This window comes from Triplophysa rosa, linkage group LG16, assembly GCF_024868665.1.
Source record: "Triplophysa rosa linkage group LG16, Trosa_1v2, whole genome shotgun sequence".
NCBI lineage: Eukaryota > Metazoa > Chordata > Actinopteri > Cypriniformes > Nemacheilidae > Triplophysa > Triplophysa rosa.
In genome coordinates, this window is record NC_079905.1 from 17472052 (window position 1) to 17495956 (window position 23905).

The window sequence follows — 23905 nt, forward strand, 5'->3', positions numbered from 1 at the left end:
GCTCTTGTTCAGAGCATCCATGCCTATTATCCTCAACTGTTTACACACCCTTCAACCTCCATCACCATCACCACACTTCACTGCTCACACTGAGGTTAAGTGTTTTGAGCATCACCAGCTTGATTTCCGTTCCTGCACCTGTTCAACCAGGTGCTCTTCGAATGTGAGCGTACTGCCGTGCCAGCCTCCCTAGACCGCTTACAGTACACTTGTAATGCAGCATGGCACAGGGCGGCGGGCGCTGAATTCCCCTCACAATTCCGGTCTATTACAATGTTGAACAGGAACTTCGCTTGCCTTCATGTCGAGAATAAAGGGCAACATACGAACCAATTAAGACATCTTTCCTGTGCCGTCCCCTTTTGTAATGTAGCACGCTTGAGGTAGAAAGCTTTGTTGAGTATACAAGGAGCATTCTAGTCTTGTCACATCAATGATTTGCAAGATAAGCATGTTACCTTGCTATGCTATTTTTGCAGTGTGTGTGGTCCACAGTATACTAGGTATACATTGAATACCCAGATTCGACTTACCTCATTTACTAAAGCATGCAGTTGAGGATAGTATATACTGTAGTGCATACTCACTATTCAACTGTTAAGATATTTTACCCCAAATCTGATTGAAATGCAAAACAAAAAAGTACTCCATAGATGATAACGGGATGCCATGTGATATTATCAATTTCTTTATGCATGATATTTTGATTTACCCACCGTAACAATATTCTGCAAATTATTTATTATATAGCACATCACTAAATACTAGCACAAGTCTGGGAAGTATGCAGCATTATACAACATGCTGTAATCACGCTAGCATTCCATTCTAAACATAGCCAACATGTACACTAACGGCTGTTTATCGAAATGGATGAATACATTTTAGTTGAGTTGTGTAGCATGCTTGCATTCTAGAAAGCTTCACTGATAAGGAAGTTTCACTTCCACCACTCTACGCCACAATATGATGGATTATAGCAGTGGATATCTGGCAACCCGCCAATCTGAGTCAGCTCTGCTCTGTGACTTACAGACAATCACTTACAGAACACACTATACAGTGTGTGACTCAGAAAATTATACAGGAGGCTACAGAGGATATTTGCTCTGGATAAAGAAGATATAGCCACAGATGTGCCCTATAGATGTGCAATTCAGCCATAGGTGCAATGTCTAGATTTATTCAGTCACATATCCCAAAGGCATACAATAGACTACAGTTAACAATACATGTATAAAAGAAAAACCTTGGACTATCTGACCTGCATATTTCAACGTCCTAACACGTTCTACTGATGGAAACATGACTCTGCCTCACCTCCTTCAGTCAACCCCACAAACACACACACAAGCTTCCAAATTCAATCCATGTCTCCAACTGTCAACCTTATGAAATAATTGCAGTGTCTGAGCAAGAGAGAGAGAGAGAGAGGGAGGGAGGGAGGGGGAGAGAGAGAGAGAGAGAGAGAGAGAGAGAGAGAGAGAGAGATGAGCAATGCTGTACAGCACTGTCCCACATTAACCTGGTACAAAGACAGTAATCATCTGTCACAGGCTGATTTAAATTAAACTATTATTTAATGTAAAAGAAAGTGGTCCTGACACACACACACACACACACACATATATGAAAGTAAATGAAAGGCTGTGTGAAGTGTGAAGCGTAAACACAGAGATGAGAACTCACTGTTGAATTCTGTTCAGTAGTCTTTAATGAGCTCCTCTGTCGTCCCACTGACTCACTGGACTTGAGCTGTCACCAAATCCAACACAAGATTATCCAAGAACTCTCACAGCAACAAAAAAAGCCTTTTGTGCATTCATTAAACACTGAAATTTTGTCTATGGCTCATGACCCATCAATATAAAGCCTTATTCTTGAGCAAATGTACATATCACGCTACATATTATGCTATGACATAAACACATTTCAAATCAACATGAAATTTAAACAAATCCCATTTACCTTAAAGGGATAGTTAGTTAGCCCAAATCAATGATTTACTCACTCTCTCGTCATTTCAAACCTGTATGACTTTCTTTCTTCCGCAGAACACAAAACATGATATTTTGAAGAATTTTGGTAACGGAACTACAGCGGTATCCATTTTAACTTTTGGCGAAATATCATTTTAATACATGTTTTAGGTCCTATTGGGAATAATTCATCAGAGATCTGATTTCGTAATATAGCATCAAAACGGAATCATTTGCTCTTATATTTTCTGCCTCTGACACTTTTATCCAAAGTGACTTACATTGCATTGTACTATACATGTGTTTCTAACTATGTGCAATCCCGTGGGATCGAACCCATGACCTTGGTGTTGCTAGCGCCATGCTCTTACCACAGGAAAGCCACAGGGCTACTATACCATTCAGTCTATTCTCAAATCATAAAATCAGATCTATTCTTTGATTTTTTTATGCAACAATGGCCATACATGGGATAAAATGACTAACTTTATTATCGTAAAATAAAGTTGATATGATGACTCGTTTTGTTCACAGGGACGAATACAAATGTTCTTTCCAATGAAATGTTCTCAAGAACTCTTCCAACACAATCTCATGGCATTTCGTAACTATTTACGTTTTGGCGAACTGGTGGCTAATACATTATGCATGAATTTGCTTTTGGCCCCAGTGACATGGGTTGGAGTGGATCTTCATGCTTGCTTTTTTTCTAATAAGAGAAGATTTTTGTACACTTTGTAAAATAGCTACATTTCGCAAGAGATCCCCTTACCTAGTTCACCCCAAAATTTTAATTCTGTCATCATTTACCATTTTCATTTGAAACATTTCGAACAACTGCGGTACCCATACACTTCTACTGTATATGGGTACAAAACCAGGGAGAGAGTGAGTAAAGAGAGAGTTTGAGAGAGAGAGTAAATGATGACAGAATTGTAATTTTTGGGTGAACTGTCCCTTTAAATGAAACATTCCACATGTTACAGACTAGCCACACCAATTAGTGAATTTTGATTTTGTACGGCTGTGATGTAAACTAAACAGGAAATCCCAATTCTACACAAAAATTAAAAAAATCTATTCGAACATTCAAGATTTTCACAGACTGTAAAGACAAATTCTACAAGAAATTGAACGAATTAACGTCCTGAGATAACAGCAAACCCACTTACTTTCCGAACATAGCCGAGACAAAATAGCAAGCCGTTACTGTGATGTTTTGAAAGTCAAATGGGTTGAGGGTCACTGAGAGCAGGTTGGATGGGTAATTAAAGGTATTCTGGGATGAGGTTTCCTGGGTGTAAGTGAGTCCTGACTGTAAATCACATCCCGAGTCAAGACTGGGGGATGGGTGAGGTTCTTACAAACACAACAGCTCAAGCACTACTGATCAACATGAAAACCCTAATAAATACACAGAGAAACCTGCAAGCTCACGTTCGTGTGTAGACAAGGTTTTGTTTACTATTATGTGTGCGATATCATAATGTGTCTCAGGGCTCCATCAATGCTCGGTATTCAAGTTTGTCCCCTGAGGTTTCCCTCTCGGAGGTTTCTCTCTCTCTTTAACAATTCATGGATGGTGCTATCACTCCATTTACTGATGCACCAAAATTGTCACACACATGAAATATTAACAAAAGTTCTTGTGAAATACAGACCTGGACGTAGCCATAAAATCTGTGGATCAGAGACAGCAGCAAAAGTGTTTTATAGCCATGTTCAGAAAATATAACAAAAGATAGTTTCCTCCCCTAGATCTCGCTCGCTTTTATCTTCTCTTCTTGAATAATACATCAGAAATGATCATATTTATCAAAGCATTCTGTCATTCAAACAGAAAGATAAGACAATCTAGCACTCCATCCAGACCCTCTAAACTGTAATAAAACCAGTAAAGTCCAGTACACATCTGAAATCCGGATCAACAGCTGCCCTGTTCCAGCACTCATCTGTAAGCAACTCATGCAGAGGCACAGAAGCACTGCGGGTCAGCGCTGATCACACACACTTCAACCACAATCAATAAAAGAAATCGAGACCGTCGATACTTACAGGAATTCCTTTTGCTGCCACTGGAGGATCCCGGGGAAGACATCCCGGAGCTGGCTGCTGGGTCTGACCGGGGGTCTTACAGTAGGGGTGCTGGAGTGAGCAGGGGGTGCTGTGGAAATTGGGTGGGGGGGTCCGTTTACAGCAAAGACCAACCGACACACATCCTGAACGACCAGACGGAAAACGTTGGAGGGTCAGAGTCACAGACACAGTCTCACTGTCAGCCACAGGGAATCTGGTGTTCACACAGCTATACGCGGCCAATTACGTTTCAATGTGATGTACGGAGGTGATGCTGCGTGCACGAAGCACTCGGCTGTCTGACGGACTGGAGGCAGAGCAGCGGTGAGTAGTACATAGGAATGTACCACTCGACATCTAAGGAGGGGAACCGCTCAGAGAAAGAGCATTGATGGGTAGAGAGGTAGAAGAAAAGGAAACAGAATTATTAATGAGAGTCACATTTTTGTGCCTAGTTATCAAAATCTTTTGAATGACCTGTGACGGTTAAGAGACAACATCAATTGTATTTTTGCATGCATATTGTAGATTATCAGTTCTGAACTGAAGGGGCGTGGTCAGGGAATCCCATATGTTTAGAATAACATGTCTGTTAGAGCCATGAATACCAATTATTAATATATGTATATATATATATATATATATATATACACAGTATATACTGTATATATGTAGGCCTGGGCGATATGGCTGAAAAAATTATAAAATTTTCCATATCAGTCGATAACGATAATTATCACGAAAAATGTAAATCTTTATTTCTTTTTAGTTTAAGGCAGATTTTAGCTCCTGTATGAAATTTGTGAAAACCAGACAGTTAACGTGTTATTAAACAACTGTTTATTGCCAGAACATGACAAACACTTGCCAAAAAGCTGAACATTTAACAAATGTGAGGTAGAATTTACAGAATAAAAAAATCTAGATCAAACACTTTTTCCTCAACAAAATAAATATTCTCATTGAAAAATGAACAACTGTATAGTCACAGAACACACAGTGACACAACACGCATGTAACATAGATCAGACTGCAAAATTTAAAGTTTTTAAAGAAATAGACAAAAAATATTAATTCTGGTCAGTATGCCATTTGAATAGATGGCTTGGAACTTTTGTAAACATTTTGTTTTAGCTTACAGTGTAAATAAAATAAATTGATAAATAAATAAATATCAATTCTAGTCAGCTTGCCAAACTATTTATACGGATGGCTTGAAACATTGATAACTATTTATGTTTTAGCTGACAGTGCAAGCAAACTAAATAGACAAAATAATATCTTAAATGTGCAAAACAGACAGTTTTTTTGACCACAGTATACATTTTCAAGTTTTCAACAATTACAGGTTACGAGCGAGAAAGACAAGTCTGTCTACAGTCTCAGGTTTTAGAGCTGCCCTGTGACAGGTCACAATGTTTCCTCCCGTGCTAAAAATCCTCTCAGAGGGAGAGCTGGTGGCAGGGATGCACAAGTACAGCTGTGCTAGTTTGCTCACTCTTGGAAAGGTTTTCTCATGCATCTTCCACCAATCCAGGGGTTCAGTTTCACTGTCTGCATCTGGAGCCATGAGGTAGTTTTCCAGCTCTCCCTCCACTGTCTGCATGTATGTGAGTCCTGTGTTGCTGGGGCACAGCTTCTTAAAAAAACTGCCCAGTGTCTTTCTCTGCTTTTTGGCAGGTAAAGCTGCAGCAGCATCCCCCTCTGCCTCTTCTACTTCTGTTTGGTGTGAAGCCTGTGAAGTAGATGGGCCTTGGTCTTCCTCCATGTTCATAATCTCAGACACTGCTCTTGTTTTGATAGTCTCTATCTTGTCTGGCTTTATGTAATGGGTCTTAAAGCGCGGGTCAACCAAGGATGCCATGTCAAGCAGACTGTCTGTCCCGTCGTCATCATACTTCTCATTAAGATAGTCCATGACCATTGCCTTTATGTCCTTTGTGAGCTGTGTGTCATCATCAGAGTGTTTCAGCACCTCTGTTCTGAAGAGGTGCAACACAGGTTTAAGGTAGGACACGCTCACATATGTTTCACCTGAGAGTGAATCTGTGAACTCAAGGAGTGGCTTTAAGGCCTCGTTCACTGACTCTAGCACATCCATGTCTTGCCAGGTGGGGACCAAGTGTCTGGTTTTCTTGTCAGCAGCGAGTACCTGAGAGATAGCTTAGTGCTGCTCTATCACTCTTGACACCATCTTTTGCCGTGAGCCCCACCTGGTAGGTGATTCTGTAGTAAGCTTGTGCTTGGGTAGGTTAAATTCTTCTTGAGCAGTTGCAAGGTCTCTCTTCTTTTTCCAGGAAAAGGAGAATGCAGACACTACTTTTTTACACACCCCGATGGCTCGTTCCACCCTCTTGTCCTTTCCAACTTCCTCTAAGGATAAAAAGAAATGAAAAAAAAATTTGTATACTTTTGAGAAAAGACAAAATATGACCAAAAAGTATATCTGTTCTAAATACACAAGTAAAAATAAAGAAAAATGAGAATATGTTAAATAATTAACTCAACTCAACTCAACTTTATTTATATAGCGCTTTTACAATTTTCATTGTTACAAAGCAGCTGCACATGAGACACATTGACTACAAGCAAAACAATCAAAGTTGTACCTGCAAAAACAAGAAAAGGTTGAAAACACAGAAGACAGACACACCCACACACAAAACACTCCACACACACAACACGCACNATACAGGTGCTGGTCATATAATTAGAATATCATCAAAAAGTTGATTTATTTCACTAATTCCATTCAAAAAGTGAAACTTGTATATTATATTCATTCATTACACACAGACTGATATATTTCAAATGTTTATTTCTTTTAATTTGATGATTATAACTGACAACTAATGAAAATCCCAAATTCAGTATCTCAGAAAATTAGAATATTACTTAAGACCAATACTAAGAAAGGATTTTTAGAAATCTTGGCCAACTGAAAAGTATGAGCATGTACAGCACTCAATACTTAGTTGGGGCTCCTTTTGCCTGAATTACTGCAGCAATGCGGCGTGGCATGGAGTCGATCAGTCTGTGGCACTGCTCAGGTGTTATGAGAGGCTCTGGTTGGCTCTGGCTCAGGTTGCTCTGATAGTGGCCTTCAGCTCTTCTGCATTGTTGGGTCTGGCATAGGCCTGGGCGATATGGCTGAAAAAATTATCACAATAAAATTTTCCATATCAGTCGATAACGATAATTATCACGAAAAATTTAAATCTTTATTTCTTTTTAGTTTAAGGCAGATTTTAGCTCCTGTATGAAATTTGTGAAAACCAGACAGTTAACCGTGTTATTAAACAACTGTGTATTGCCAGAACATGACAAACACTTGCCAAAAAGCTGAACATTTAAAAAATGTGAGGTAGAATTTACAGAATAATAAAAAAATCTAGATCAAGCACTTTTTCCTCAACAAAATAAATATTCTCATTGAAAAATTAACAACTGTATAGTCACAGAACACACTGTGACACAACACGCATGTAACATAGATCAGACGGCAAAATTTAAAGTTTTTAAAGAAATAGACAAAAAATATTAATTCTGGTCAGCATGCCATTTGAATAGATGGCTTGGAACTTTTGTAAACATTTTGTTTTAGCTTACAGTGTAAATAAAATAAATTGATAAATAAATAAATAATATCAATTCTAGTCAGCTTGCCAAACTATTTATATGGATGGCCTGAAACATTGATAACTATTTATGTTTTAGCTGACAGTGCAAGCAAACTAAATAGACAAAATAATATTTTAAATGTGCAAAACAGACAGTTTTTTTGACCACAGTATACATTTTCAAGTTTTCAACAATTACAGGTTACGAGCGAGAAAGACAAGTCTGTCTACAGTCTCAGGTTTTAGAGCTGCCCTGTGACAGGTCACAATGTTTCCTCCCGTGCTAAAAATCCTCTCAGAGGGAGAGCTGGTGGCAGGGATGCACAAGTACTGCTGTGCTAGTTTGCTCACTCTTGGAAAGGTTTTCTCATGCATCTTCCACCAATCCAGGGGTTCAGTTTCACTGTCTGCATCTGGAGCCATGAGGTAGTTTTCCAGCTCTCCCTCCACTGTCTGCATGTATGTGAGTCCTGTGTTGCTGGGGCACAGCTTCTTAAAAAGACTGCCCAGTGTCTTTCTCTGCTTTTTGGCAGGTAAAGCTGCAGCAGCTTCCCCCTCTGCCTCTTCTTCTTCTGTTTGGTGTGAAGCCTGTGAAGTAGATGGGCCTTGGTCTTCCTCCATGTTCATAATCTCAGACACTGCTCTTGTTTTGATAGTCTCTATCTTGTCTGGCTTTATGTAATGGGTCTTAAAGCGCGGGTCAACCAAGGATGCCATGTCAAGCAGACTGTCTGTCCCGTCGTCATCATACTTTTCATCAAGATAGTCCATGACCATTGCCTTTATGTCCTTTGTGAGCTGTGTGTCATCATCAGAGTGTTTCAGCACCTCTGTTCTGAAGAGGTGCAACACAGGTTTAAGGTAGGACACGCTCACGTATGTTTCACCTGAGAGTGAATCTGTGAACTCAAGGAGTGGCTTTAAGGCCTCGTTCACTGACTCTAGCACATCCATGTCTTGCCAGGTGGGGACCAAGTGTCTGGTTTTCTTGTCAGCAGCGAGTACCTGAGAGATAGCTTTGTGCTGCTCTATCACTCTTGACACCATCTTTTGCCGTGAGCCCCACCTGGTAGGTGATTCTGTAGTAAGCTTGTGCTTGGGTAGGTTAAATTCTTCTTGAGCAGTTGCAAGGTCTCTCTTCTTTTTCCAGGAAAAGGAGAAGGCAGACACTACATTTTTACACACCCCGATGGCTCGTTCCACCCTCTTGTCCTTTCCAACTTTCTCTAAGGATAAAAAGAAAGGAAAAAAAGATTTGTATACTTTTGAGAAAAGACAAAATATGACCAAAAAGTATATCTGTTCTAAATACACAAGTAAAAATAATGAAAAATGAGAATATGTTAAATAATTAGTAACACTTTACAATATGATTAATAACATGTATACATATCATAAAATATGATTAGTTGATTAGCTAATATGAAATAACACAGCTTATACAGCAGTAGTTATTATTTATTTTATTAATGGTTATAATTTAGTAATAAGTTAGATGTTAATATTAGTTTACAGAAAATATTGACAAACATGAACAATTGTATTGCCATTAACTAATATTAATGAAGATAAATAAATGCTGAAAAATGTTATTAATCATTAAAGTGTTATCAAATGTTTTAATCTGCTGCATGCATTTTTAGTACACAAACATAATAAAACAATAATAATAACAATAAAACAACAATAGTAATAATAATCACTAACATTAAGAACAATTCAACTTAAAATGTATAGCTTTGATCGTTCTTTCCTTTTTATTATCATTATTACTACAGCTGTTTTGTTACTAATATAGTATAGAATTTTATGAAAGTAAAGACTAGCTAATTAAACTTACCAATAGCTGAGTGTAGGCGATGCCCAAAACACTGAAGCCGTGTCCAGTGGTTCAAGGAAGCGGCTTTTAACATATTTGAACCGCTGTCCGTTGTTATGCATACTTGACGCTCCTCACTCAGCCCCCACGAGGCAAGCGCTTCAACCATTCCTGGGGCAATAACTTCACCTGTGTGGTCTTCGGGGAAGTAAGCCGTTTGGAGGCACTTGCTCTGAAGTTTCCAGTCTTTGTCAATAAAATGAATTGTGAGGCTGAGATAAGGTTCAGATGTCCGACTAGACCACATATCGGATGTAGAGGCGAAATACGCTACATTTTGCAGCTCCTGCTCCAACTGTTCACTACGCTCCGCATACAGCCGGGGAAGTGCAGTCACTGAAAAATGTTTCCGGCCAGGTAGCTCGTATCTGGGGTCAAGGACTTTAATAAGCTTCCTAAATCCATCATTTTCGACAGCGTTAATGGGAAGCATGTCTTTGGCAATGTAGTATGCCACTGCATTTGTGATGTCTTCGTACCGTTTACTGTTTCTGTCGTACGGCACGGCGCTGGAGAATGCTGATATTATGGTTTTCTGCTTGGAAGTTGAACTTTGAGATGTCCCTCGCCCACTAACACTACTGCAATTTCTTAGTTTCTGCGTTTTCTAATGGGTGATATTGTTTCAAGTGGTGAAATAAGTTTGTGGTATTACCAGACTTTGCTGGAACATATCTTCGGCAGAGTTTGCAATGCACACTGCTCTGTTTTTTGTCGGACTGCAAATAGCCAAAGTATTTCCAAACGACTGAGATTGTGTGACCTTTCCTGTCGGCAATGTTTTCGCTGGTCGAGGCATTATCTTCGAAAATCTGTCATTTTTCTTACTCCGCTCTTCGCCTGTCTCCCACGAGCTTTACTTTGCATATTCTCTTTCCAGAGCCTGGTCTTTACCACGCATGCGCAGCATTTCTTCCGCGTTGCTTACATTATATCGAACATTTATCGAACTTTTGTTATAGTTTTATCGAGGAAAATTATATCGCAATAAATATTGTTATCGTTTTATCGCCCAGCCCTATATATATGTGATAATATTTTGTGTATTAATGTCTATTTTTTATGTTTTTATCAATTTCATACGTAATATGTGTAAGTGAATAGCCGTTGGTCTTTTGAGAAGGAGGAAGGGATTGATCTTTTGCTTTTCAAATTCTTTGAATCCATTTACTGTAGCTTGATAAGGTGGAAATACTGTATGTTGCAACAAAACATTTCCATTTAGTTCTTCCTTTTAGTCAATCGTTGTCGTGTAAACGAACTGTCTCTGAAAAACATAAGGGTGACAACATTTTCATTATTTTGGTTAACTTTAAAAGTGATCTCACTGAATAAATAATGCGTCCAAACTATTATACCCACCAGGCCATTTACCTTTCTGACCAATTATATTAAATAATTGCATAATTCCATGACAGCAACACATAATCATAATCATATAATTACCATCACTTTTTCATTGTTTCTATACACAACCTTTCAAATTTGCATTCATAAATCACCTGTCGCCTGTCAATCACCTGTGCACATCTTCAGCTGTTGAATTAATTTGTCAAGGGAACAAAAGACTCCTGCTTCATCTGGTGATTAACAACAGAATCACTATATGAATAATGGCAGCTGCCAGTGCTAGATGGATTGGCTATTGTTTTTCAGCTGACATAAATGATACACCTTGGCAGTCAATAAAAAGCTAATTAGATATCATAAGGAAGGCATGTAATTGGTTTGAGAGGCAGGGAGCTACAGCTTCTCTTCATTGCTTCACAAAGTGATTAGATGGAGCGGTAGCGCCATCCCAGCATGCATTATTTCAGATCTCAAGAAGCAGATTACAGTAGATTTGCACAGCCAAATACAAGTCTGCCCTGTATGTGATGCACAGTAGTGATAAAGAAATTATTACATTGTTGGTGTGAAAATTATTTCCTATTACAAGTAACCACCTAGCAACCACCCAAAACGCTATTACCAACGCAACTAGCAACATCTCAGCAACCAGTCACAAAATTCACAGCATCATGGCAACTCTTGTTAAATCCAGTCTTGGATATATTTTTATAGTCAATTTGAATAATAGAAAGCATGTAAATTTATGTATTTAAAAACACTAATTAAATAACAAACAAACATCTTTAAAGGGATAGTTCATCCAAAAATGAAAATTCGGTCATCATTTAGTCACGCTCATGTAATTTCATACCTGTATAAATTGCATTTGCAAAGATTTTGCATTTTTGCATGAACTATCCCTTTACATTTACGCATTTGGCAGACGCTTTTATCCAAAGTGACTTACATTGCAATATACTATACATTTCAATTCTACTTAATGTAATCCCTGCAGCTGTGAAAATAACCACGTCCGCAGGAATGCTGTACTTCAGGCCAAACCAATGGCTCTCAATCATCATAACGTCAATATTGACCAATAGCCTTTAGGTCTGCAGCATTTTCATCAGTTGTGTTACAAATACTGCAGAATAGAGGGTATGCACATGTCGTCACTTTCCCACATGAACACCACATGAACACGTCGGAACGCGCCCGCTTGAGTGGCAAATATCAGGAAACGCAATTCCGCACAACATTTGAGTGTCCAAGAACACCTGATTCCTTTGTAAGTCGTAAGGTAGTCGTAAGGATCACCGTCGAGTCCAGCTGCTTGTAATTTCAGCAAATAATTGCGTTTTAGTCCCGGTTTCTTTGTTTCTCCTATTAAAAGAAGCTATTTTGCTGCGTGTTTTGCCACTCAAGGGAGCGTGTCCCGGCATGTTCACGTGGGAAAATGACGTCAATGCATACCCTCTACTACATCTACTAATCTATTTTAACATTTACATTTATTCATTTGGCAGACGCTTTTATCCAAAGCGACTTACATTGCATTATGCTATACATTTTGTTTCTAAGCTGAGGGTAACGTCATACAATGTAAAACAGCCATTTTACTATGTCAACTTGATTTAGTGTATACAGTAGATCAAGATAATTGTGTTGACAAGCTGCTTAGTTTGCAAACCTGTTATTCACATTGCAAATATAATAAAACATTTCCTGGCAAGTGCTGCTCTCTGAAATGAACAAATTGCCATTTTGATTCAGTCAGATGTTATGAATGTCTAATGATTTGCCACTCATCTTTATTTCACTGCGCTTTCTGATCACAGGCCTGCTGCAAACAGCCATCTCTCACAGAATAACTGGATTTTCATTATTTTATATTGCTGCCCATTCTTTAGAGAGCCTAGAGTTAGACACACTGGAGACAGAGGAGCTGGCGGCCATTCAAGTTTCTAGACATTAGGCCTCAGGATGGATATTGACAAACATTTTTGGCCTGAATCTTACCTCAGAGTCAAGTACTGAATAAACTTTACCCTTATGTGCTTAAACATTATGTCTAAATCTATTATTAATCATATTCAATAATATTGCGCATACTCTTAAATTCACGGAAGTTAGGCAAAAGTGGATTTTGAATTACATCTAGATGCAAAAATGATTAAAAAGGTTCAAACACAAAATCCACTATTGCCATAATTCTAGGAACATCCAGAGTATGAGCAAGACGATATTACTGAATGTGATTAATAATCAAATTTAGCAATAATGTAGACATTAAAATAACAAATAAACAAACACATTTAATAATAGAAAATGATACGACATATGAAACGAAGATTTATTAAATCATCAAAACAAATAGTTTGCTGTATATTTATCATGAATACAGCCTCTAGACGGTTTTATCGGACACACACGGCTGGCCCGAAGTTAATTTCCAGTCTGTGTTTGGTTATAATATTACAATTTATTTCATACAGAATTTAATTGATATTATTATTAATTTATATTAATATTGTATTGTATTAAATGAGATTAAAACTACTCAGCAGTTATAGATTCTTTGCAAAGGTCTACCGGAGGTTAAGTTTGCGCTGCATAACATTTGTTTCTGTTGTTACCGCTGAAACTGTCTATATGAGTGTGTGTCAAATGTATCATGAACCTTAGTCATTGGAGATGACATATTAAGTTTTCAATTGTTTAAGAAAGAGTAAACATGTAGCACAAGTCTGTCATTGTTCCATCATTGATGGGAGTCACACTACATTTTAACTGGAACATCAAAAACAACTCAACCTGTATGGCGGTACAGTATAGGAATCGTGTATGATTTGCATCCAAATAATACATGGATGAGAGCAAATTTGAATCTCATCACAGAGGTGCTGTGCCTTTTCAAAGAGACTCATTTTGCAGGTCTACACATGTGCCGGATCAACAAACTGGATTACATTTTTCCTTTTCCCATTAAAATGAAGGCTGACAAGTGTACATTCTGTACCTAATGAGGCATAATACTGTTTGTCTTTGAAAATTTCACTAATGGGAATGAACCACAGAGCCCTCGGCTGAACATACGCTGACTTTCAGGCAATAATTAACTCATTCAGCTCCCCCATGGCATTTACATGATACCTACAGTACACACATGTATACAAAAAAAACTCTGTGTGTGTGTCACTATTATCTGAGTGTGGCATCCATTATAATCCATCCATTTACTCAGCCTGTGTCCTCAGTTCGCATACAGTTCATCAACGGAGCCGATGATATTAACAACTGTACGCTTTATCAGAAAGAAGAGTTTAAAAAGCCTCAGGCCTCCTTTACCTTTATCTCTTCTTTATTCCTCTACTAGAACAATCAAGCAGGAGAAAAGCTGGTAACGCTTTAGATTACGACCCGTAATGTACCGCATATTTCAACAGAATTTACAGCGTAACTAATTGTAACAATAATGTACCTCTACAGTAGGGACGTGCACAGACATTTTGAGGGGCATGGGCTCAAGTGGAAAAAAGGGCACTTCTCATATTTGTTTAAATTTTTTCCAAACAAAATGTTAAATATATTAAAATAACTATTTTTTAAAATCCCTCACACTCACCAAATTGTTTCATGTTGTTTCATTTTCCAACAATGGTCTTCTGTAGAATTCACAAATTTTATCACAAGAACAGGCAACAACAAAGGAAATTAAGCCACAATGGGTATGTTTTCTACGCTAAAGTTTCAAGTATATATTTAGGGTAAATGACTGCACAAAGGAAAATGACATATTTTCACTAATAATTTATATATATAATATAATTTATTTTGCACAAGACAATAAACTGTTTTAATTATTTTGGTGTTATTGGGACACCAACAATGAACTTCACACTAAACTGAAAAAGGCAGTAGGTGCTAATTTGTTATTTTACAGGACAAAAACCTGCAAAAATAATTAAAACACACTGCAAAAAATGATTGACAAAATACAAAAATACAGCAGCTTAACTAATTATTATTATTATTATTAATACTATTATTGTTGCTATAATTACACTTACTGTACCACGCACGCGCACACACACACTGATGGTGACAAGAACTTTGTTTCACATTTGAGGGAGGGCATTTTAGATCTATCAGCGCATACACAACATTTAAAATGGATAGTTATTAGATGAGGAGTCTGACATCAAACTTATCAAGTTATTGTTTAAGGCAGGACACTTAATGTACTGTTCAAGTTTGAGATGTTGATCTATTTTGCTTTCGTGTCTACTTTTGCTCTAATGGAAAGGAAATTTCCAAAATACACATGAAGTTGTTTGTTTTAAGCCTTCCTCGTTTGTTTGCTTCTGTAGATTTCTTCTAAATTACCCAAAACAAGCTGCATATACTGTATATCTGCATATGTAAACATAACATTTCAAGGGAAAAGACTCTTGATGTAAGTCATATTAACTAATAACTGGTGGTATGCTTTAGTTATTTTGTTTATCCTGTTCATCTTAATTGCCTGACAAACGTATGCAAGTTCGCACATTTTAATTACTTAATGCCTGGTTTACATATCAATGAGGCGATTCAGATGACGTTATTAATTTGACTGTGTTCAGCAGTCGTTTCTCCATCAAGTTAGCATGTATGCCAATAATATACTGCCTTAGCGAAACTTTAGCTTACTCATTAGCTCATAAGTGATTGATGTTAGCATAACAATATTTGCAGTTTGTCTTTTGGATAATTAGGTGTGAATTCGAAAGCACATGTAGCTAGTCTGTTCATCACCACTCACCTCCACACCAAGACAAACGCTACTGGAAAGGAGGGAGGTCTTCACTTCTGTGGCTCTCTGCCTGATGTGCCAAACGTGCTACACACACAGCTGTGCTGCGCGTGCACGCAATGTGCGGCTGTGCGCCTGCGCGGATACGAGAAAGGCATCGGAACTCTCAACATTTCCCGACCTGACCTGACATGTTCTAATTGTTAACAAGGAAAGCCGTGCGCAAACAGAAACACATACGCGTGCACATTCATATATCCAATTATAAAAAATCCCAGAAAAACGGCACTTTCTCAAGAGGAAGAAAATGGGCCTGGGCTCAAGCCCTCAAATTTGAGCTTTGATTTTAGGATTCATTTTTATTTGATTGATTTTAGTATTGTTGGTCACAAATAATTTCTTTTAATTATGAGTTATAATGATGAGTAGTTTAATAATGTAAAATGTGCAAAATCTATGTTGATCTTTTGACACTATAATCAAGTATTTTAAGAGCGGTTTGATTTGGATGTTCATATGGCATGCAGTTCCCTCATAAATAATTTTTTGTAGTTTTCCTAACTCTTACCCCTTTATTTGTCATGGTTCTGCCACCAGACCGAGAAAGACATGACATTAGGAGGCAGAATCATGACAGAACCTCATGTTTAATGTGGAGAGAGGCATTTTTGGCCCTCATGGCTTGCCATACACTCTTTCCGGTCTCATCTTTGTCCCCGCCCCCTCGTTTCCTCATTATTGATTGTTAATTATTTCATGCCCCACAGCTGTCCCCCTCTTTATTTGATCTCTTTATAATGCCCCTGTGTTTTCTGTCCTGTGCTGGTTCATTTCGATTCATGTGATTGTATGGTGAGTTCTGTGTCTTGTCATAGTCTAGTCTAGTCTAGTCTAGTCTAGTCACGTCACGTCACGTCACGTCACGTCACTTGTAGTTCATGTCATATGTAACTTTAGTCTTGTTTAAGTGTAGTTAATCTTAGTCCTGTCTTGTCATGTATTATATTCCCCTGTTTTGTTTTTTTACCCCCTTGTGGGTTTTTGGTTTTGTCTTTGTTATTATTAAACGTCTTGTTAAACCCTTACCCGCTGTCTGCACTTGGGTTCTCTGTCCATGTCTCACCACGTTCATGACATTATTCCCCGAACTTTGCATATTGTTCCCCTTTACCTACAGATATGTACTGTAGAGGTACATTATTGTTATTAGTTACGCTATAAATCCTGTTTAATTATGCGGTGCATTGTGGGCCGTAATCTAAAGCGTTACCGAAAAGCCTTATTCTTGACATTTAAATTGTGAATTTAAGGGCTATAGTTTAACATCACAGACCTTTGGATTTGTTTTACGTCAAAATGTTTTAGTTGAGGGACCACACTCATAATTTTGCATTAAAACCTGAGGTAGTTTTTATATTAAAGCAGTAATTCTTTCCATACGGGCCACTGGCTAAAACACATGAATTGTCACATGATCTCACAATTGAATTACTTTAAATGACTGTTCTTCGTGTAATATTTGTGTAATTAGTGGTGCTTCACCGCATAGCTGCACCCTGGCAACCAGCCACAAACCATCTTTCTTTGCACAGGCATACACCACCCACAGTCTACCCAGAAACTGTCAACAGAACATTTATGAAACATGCCTTTACCTTAATATTTGTTTACTGATGGATGGTCTTTAAGTATGTCCTTTAAGGACATGCTCTCTGTGGTATATACTGTATGTTTAAACATGCATGGTCATTGTGTAATATGCATGGAGATACTTGTTGGGCACCCTGTATGCGCAGACGCCCAGGAAAACAAATTCAAAATCATACAAAACCTTAAAGTGGAGAGTTCCCACAAAAAGAAAAAATCTGTCAATAGCTATTCACCCCCTCATGTCATTCAAAAACTGTTTATGACTCTCTCTTTTGTGGAACACAAAAAAAGGATATTTTGAGAAATGTCCCAGTGGTTTTGTGTCCATTTAATGGAAGTCGACGGGGCCAGTGTTGTTTACCAGCATTCTTCAAAATATCTTCCTCTGTGTTCTGCAGAAGACAGAAAGTCCTACAGGTTTGGAATGACACAAGGGTGGTTAAATGATGAAAGAATTTCATTTGTAGGTGAACTATCCCTTTCCATATGATACTTGTAGCTCAGGCAAGAAACAAAAGAAAACGGAGAATCTTCGTGAAATAATAAGGCACTGAGGCATGAGTGTCCCAACTGATTTCACAAGTGTCCAGGACTGGAGTTAACTAATCAGAAGCCTGCTACTGGCTACATGACTGTGAATGTGGGAGGCGGTTGCTAGGCGACAGTATGCTCGGGGCAACTCTCAATTTTTGAATCATAGCTCCCTTTGGCTCCTCCTAAGAATCAGAGTAAGTGTGTGTACAGGCTCACCGCCAGAAGAAAATCAGATATATTTAAGAATATCGCACTGTAGAAGCAGAAATATATCTGTAACAGAAAGACTTACTCTGAAAACAAGATGCTGGAAAAATGAAAATGGAATTAAATCAAAAGATTTTAATCATTTCATTTTTCAGTATGTACAGTATGAGATGTGTGTATGAGGTGGTGCATATGTAAGTTCTGAAACATTTTGGCAGGTGCTCTGTCAATCTTGCAGGAGTGGTCGATGTATTTTGCGACCCATCTGTCAAATAACCGTAGTCTAGAATAAATACAGAAAATATCTACTTGTCCGCAACAGCAGGTGGTGGAGTAAGTTCATACCTGTGTCAAACACGCCTCAGCAGGTGTTTTGTGCCATGAAACAGGACACACACATACATTACACACTCATCGTTGTTGCAGTATCTCTTGCAAGCCATCTGTTCATTCTTCAGTCTTGAAGAGGCAGGTTTCTTATTTTCAGAGATGCAATATGCCACCTACATGTATCACAGTAGTTCAATCTTTCAGATGGAAATGAGATGGGGAAAATTCAGAAGGACTTATCTCATCCAAAAAGCCTGTGTCAAAGTTATAGAAGCCAGAATTGTGTCCGCTTTTTTTTCAAACCTCTTGCATATTACCAAGAGAGTGACAGGATATTTTAACCATACTGAAGAATGTTCTTGGATCAATACTTTATTGATAAGCTGTGTTCACAACACCTGTGTGATGTCATCAGACAAACAGATCCCACACTATTAGCTGAGCCTGTCATTTTGCCAGTTATTAATGCTAAAATACATTTTTCACTGCTAAAAAACTGCTAGATTTTTGAAATACTGTAAAAACGTCAAATTACAGAAAAAGCTGTAATTTTGCAGAATTTTAAAGATTTTTGAAATACTGTGAAAACCATCAAATTACAGAAAATAAAACTGAAAATTTTCAAGACAAATTCGTAAACCATGTAATTGTATGTAACAACACTGCTATTTTACAGTATTTTACTGGCATACCAGCTGTCGGGGAAAAAATTCAGATTTTTGAAATTTTCGATTTTCTGTCAAATTACAGAAAAAGACTGCAAAGAAAACATGTAATTTTATGTAACAAAACTAGGGATGTAACGATTAACTCAGCTCACGATGTGATGCGATTCACCATATTGATCTCACGATACAATTTCTTTTTAGAAAATGAGATGAGACAAATTAAAAATGAACACTGTCATTGTATTATTTCTCAAATGCTGCACATTTCTTTGTAAAAAACAAATATATTTCATGTCAAAACAAGACTGAACTGCAATTTTAAAACAAATTCCAAATAAAATAAAAAATGATTAATGATTAGTCTCTTTAATATAAACAAACTAAGACTTTGTATGTGCTTTTCTTATTATATCTACATCTACATTTATAATATACATCTACATACAATGCATAGTATTTCTATATCTACTGTACATTTAAAAATATCAGCATATCCACGTTCCCCTTCAGTCGGTCTCTCGACGTTGTGTTCGACTGGGCTCAGGAGCTGTTACTTCCCTGTACGGTGGGGCAGCTAAGGAATATGTTGACGTCCCCCAGGTGGAATGTGCAGTCGCGGTGCACTGCAGATGCTGCCACTTGGCGAGGCTGTGTGGTGACTCCGTGGGGGTTCTCCGTGGTGAAGAAGCAGACTGCTCTGCCGTGGCCCCGACACCTAACGGTCATCGAGGTCCCGAGCGCAGCCTGTCCCCCAGCAGCCCAGCCCCCCCGTGGTGGCCCCTCTGGTACAGGGGCCCTCCAAGCGACGGCCCGCCAGAGATGCAGAGCCCAGCGGGAGAGGACTTCTACCCTGTTGGGAACCCGCCTAGGAGACAGAGCGGCCCTGACGGGATGAGCCAGGGGGATTGAGAGTAACAGTGATCTAGCCAGCCCGTCACGCTGGCTAGAGAGGACGATCCATCTTGGTTATGCGATCCAGTTCGCCAGGTGCCCGCCCAGGTTTCGGAGCATTCTCCACACCTTGATTCGAGGGGAGAATGCTCCCGTGCTTCGGCCCGAGGTTGCCGCCCTTCTGGAAAAGGTACAATCGAACCCGTCCCTCTAACCGAGATGTCTTCCGGTTTTACAGCCCGTACTTCATAGTGCCCAAAAAAGGTGAGGGGCTGTGCCCCATTCCGGATCTGCGCCTCCTGAACAAGCACCCACACAAGCTGTCGTTCAGGATGCTGACGCAGAAGCGCATCTTGGGCTCAGTTCGTCACATAGATTGGTTCGTGGCAATCGACCTGAAGGACACGTACTTTCACGTCTCCATCCTCCCTCGCCTGCGGTTCGCGTTCGAGGGACAAGCGTATCAGTACAAGGTCCTGCCCTTCGGTCTGGCCCTGTCTCCCCGGGTTTTTACCAAACTCATAGAGGCTGCCTTAGCTCCCCTCAGGGAGCAAGGCGTGCGAATACTCAACTATATCGACGACTGGCTTATCTTGGCTCACTCGGGAGATATGTTGTGTACGCACAGGGACCTTGTGCTCCGGCACCTAGACCGTCTGGGCCTTCGGGTCAACCGAGGGAAGAGCAAGCTCTCTCTCCCTTGGTCAGACTTGGCCTCTCTCCGAGCAGGGGTTCCACTCGGGCAGGTTTCGAGGTGCGTCGTGGTTACGACAGACGACTCCCTGCAGGGGTGGGGTGCCGTGTGCAACGTTCACGCAGTATCGGGGCAGTGGACGGGTCCCCGGCTGCGGTGGCACATCAACTGCCTAGAGTTGTTGGCTGTCTTCTTGGCACTGAGGAGGTTCCAAGCCCTCATGCAGGACAAACACATGCTGGTCCAGTCGGACAGCACTACTGCTGTGGCGTACATCAATCACGAGCGGTTCAGCCAGGAGCAGGTGGACCTGTTTGCCTCCCGGACTCCACCCATTTCCCGCTTTGGTACGCCCTGACCGAGGGCCCCTCGGCACAGATGCCTTAGCACACAGCTGGCCGCGGGACAAGCGGAAGTACGCCTTCCCCCCAGTGAGCCTCCTTGCACAGGTCCTGTGCAAGGTCAGGCAAGAGGGACACCAAGTACTTTTAGTTGCGCCTTACTGGCCCAACCAGATTTGGTTCTCAGACCTGGTGGCTCTGACGACAGTTCCCCCCTGGCCGATTCCCCTGGTGAAGGACCTTCTGTCGCAGGGGAAGGGCATGGTGTGCACTGGCACCCCAAGCCAGGCCTCAGGAATCTCCACGTCTGGCCCCTGGACGGGACGAGGAGACCTTGAGTGGCTTGCCGCCACCAGTTAGGGAGACCGTCCTGCAGGCTATAGCCCCCGCCACTAGGTGTTTATACGCTTATAAGTGCCGTCTCTTCTCGTCCTGGTGTTCTTCCCGAGGGGAGAACCCACAGAGTTGCCCGATCGGGTCAGCGTTGGCCTTCCTACAAGAGAGACTCGAGAGCAACCTCTTCCCTTTCACGCTGAAAGCGTATATAGCCGCTATTGCCATTCATCACTATCTCGTGGAGGGTAAGTCCTTCGGCCAACATGACCTGGTCACCAGGTTCCTTAGGGGCGTGAGAAGGGTGAATCCACCTCGACCACGCTCCGTACCCTCTTGGGACCTTAATATGGTCCTACAGAGCCTTTGTATGGCCCCTTTCGAGCCCCTCAGAGACGCCAGTCTTTCTCATCTGACAATGAAGACGCAGTCTTGCTGGCGCTCCCTTCCATCAAGAGGGTAGGGGACCTCCAGGCATTCTCTGTGTCCCATGGGTGCCTAGAATTCGGGCCCGGTAGTTCTCACGTTATCCTGAGACCCCGGCCAGGATACGTGCCCAAGGTTCCCACCACTCCCTTTCGGGACCAGGTGGTGAACCTGCAGGCACTCCCCTCTGGGGAGGAAGACCCAACCTCCAACGTGTTGTATCCAGTACGCACATTGAACTTTGAACCTCTACTTGAACTGCACGCAGAGCCTTAGAAGCTCTGAGCAGCTTTTTGTCTGTTTTGGGGGACAGCACAAGGGGAGGGCTGTCTCCAAGCAGAGATTGGCGCTCTGGATCGTGGATGTCATTGCTTTGGCATACCGGTCCCAAGATCGCCCGTGCCCATTTGCAGTGAGAGCCCACTCCATTCGGGGTATGGCCCCCTCGTGGGCACTGGCTCAGGACACCTCTCTGGCAGACATATGTAGTGCTGCGGGTTGGACTACGCCCAGTACCTTCACAAGGTTTTACAACCTCCACGTGGAACCAGTGTCAGCCCGTGTCTTACACACCACTGGCGTGTAAGGTCGGCAACTCGGTTGGGTGTACGCCAGCGAAAGCGCCTTCTCCCCTCTCCAGGCGAGTCTAGCGGGCTATTTTAGCCTTCCTACTTCCCCCCTTTGGGCAAAGTACAGGTATTCCATCACTAAGCATTGGCAATTGTGGTAACAGACCGGGCGGAGCGGTCTGTTTTAACCAAGTCAAGTACTACTGGTAGAGTCGCCCTGTTCAGGTGGACCCCTAAGCTCGGACTGTTGCCCCATACGTAGTGACTCCCCTGCAGGGTCGTTCCGTATGTTGAATCCCTCTTTCTTGTTTCCCCTGTCGGTGAACCTGTGACCTCTCCTCCGGTGGGCTACCCCACCTGGGTTCTTTCCCCCCTACTCGGGCTAGCACATTTTTTCACATGTTGTTCTCCCCACCGGTGAGACCATGTTGGTGTCTCCACATGTAACCTCCCCTTGTGGTAGGATGTGGCCTCGGGGTATGCTGCTAAGTACTGATCCCACTGGAAGATTACGTCTCGCAGTAGCACTTACTTGTGACTCGCTAGTCTAGTTAGTGTCGCTCAGCTTGAGGTCGTGATACAGCTCAGCGCCGTGGTGTGTAAGGATAGGTCCCCAGTCTGTCTCTCAACACAACGTCGAGAGACCGACTGAAGGGGAACGTCTCGGTTACGACTGGAACCTCCATTCCCTGATGGAGGGAACAAGACGTTGTGCCTTCATGCCACAATGCTTCGCCGTCCCGCTACAGCTGCATTGGCGTTTTAAATTTCTCTCAGAGATCATAGGTTCTCAAAATCAAACCCCAGTCTGTCTCTCAACACAACGTCTCGTTCCCTCCATCAGGGAACGGAGCTTACAGTCGTAACCGAGACGTTTTCCAAGTTTGCAGTAAACACAGCGGCCTCTGCTGTTCAAAACATGTATTACAATAAATTTTATCTCAACCGACTTGAATCGTCACATATTATAATTGATTTTCAACCAGCTCACGGTGAATCATTACATCCCTAAAAAAAACTGTTATTATATGGTATTTTACGGGCACCATAAAATGTTATCCTTGTTTGAGTAATGTTTGTGAAACACCACATATCTTTTACACAGGTTTAGAATTGGCATTTTAGAGAATTCATCTATTCTAGATAAATGACTTACTGACAGTTGCATATGAAGCTCGGATAGTCAAAAGTATTTTAACATGGGAACTATTACCCACATCAACATTAATTTGAATTCATTAAAATGGCCTCTCACCTGTAAAATAATGCTATAAATGTGCTCATAAGGGCTAATTATTGTATGCATTAAATTATCAATTAATTCATGACATTTTAAATGACCTCAAATGTAAGGGAAAACATTAAAGAGAATTACCCCACTTTAAATGATCTGTGAATGGTCTGTGTAATAAAGCTCAATAAAACGGAAGGAAGGAGGCGGGAACCGGCGAACATTCAAACATTTTAATCAAAAATAAATAAACAATAAACAGCAGCAAAACAGAACACGAACATAAACAAAACTATAATGTATGTGGCCCGGTCCTCTCTCGCCGTATTCTCCTGCCGTTCGTCCTTTCA

General features: G+C 40.6%; 2 protein-coding genes across 3 annotated transcripts in view; both read right to left on the reverse strand.

Moving 5' to 3' along the window:
* dtnbp1b (dystrobrevin binding protein 1b) overlaps positions 1 to 4374 on the reverse strand; it is a 44775-nt gene extending 40401 nt beyond the window's left edge. For both annotated transcript variants that reach the window (XM_057354168.1, XM_057354167.1), the window contains exon 1: positions 4035 to 4374. In XM_057354168.1, the coding sequence (XP_057210151.1) occupies positions 4035 to 4077 (43 nt within the window). In that variant the 5' untranslated portion in view covers positions 4078 to 4374. The remainder of the gene's footprint in view (positions 1 to 4034) is intronic.
* Positions 4375 to 7870: 3496 nt separating this feature from the next.
* On the reverse strand, positions 7871 to 9987 carry LOC130566955 (E3 SUMO-protein ligase ZBED1-like). The gene is made up of 2 exons (XM_057354788.1): positions 9684 to 9987; positions 7871 to 8901 (listed from the first exon to the last, which is right to left on the reverse strand). Exons 1-2 carry the CDS (start codon positions 9985 to 9987, stop codon positions 7871 to 7873), a joined length of 1335 nt encoding a protein of 444 aa, XP_057210771.1.
* Positions 9988 to 23905: the final 13918 nt, after the last annotated feature.

What these genes read in the sequence shown, in the direction of transcription:
- LOC130566955 (XM_057354788.1), bottom strand. Translation starts at nt 9,987, where the DNA reads ATGCTTCCCATTAACGCTGTCGAAAATGATGGATTTAGGAAGCTTATT. An exon ending in CTTCCCCGAAGACCACACAG is followed by an intron (nt 8,902 to 9,683) that starts GTGAAGTTATTG and finishes TTTTATCCTTAG; the next exon opens with AGAAAGTTGGAAAGGACAAG.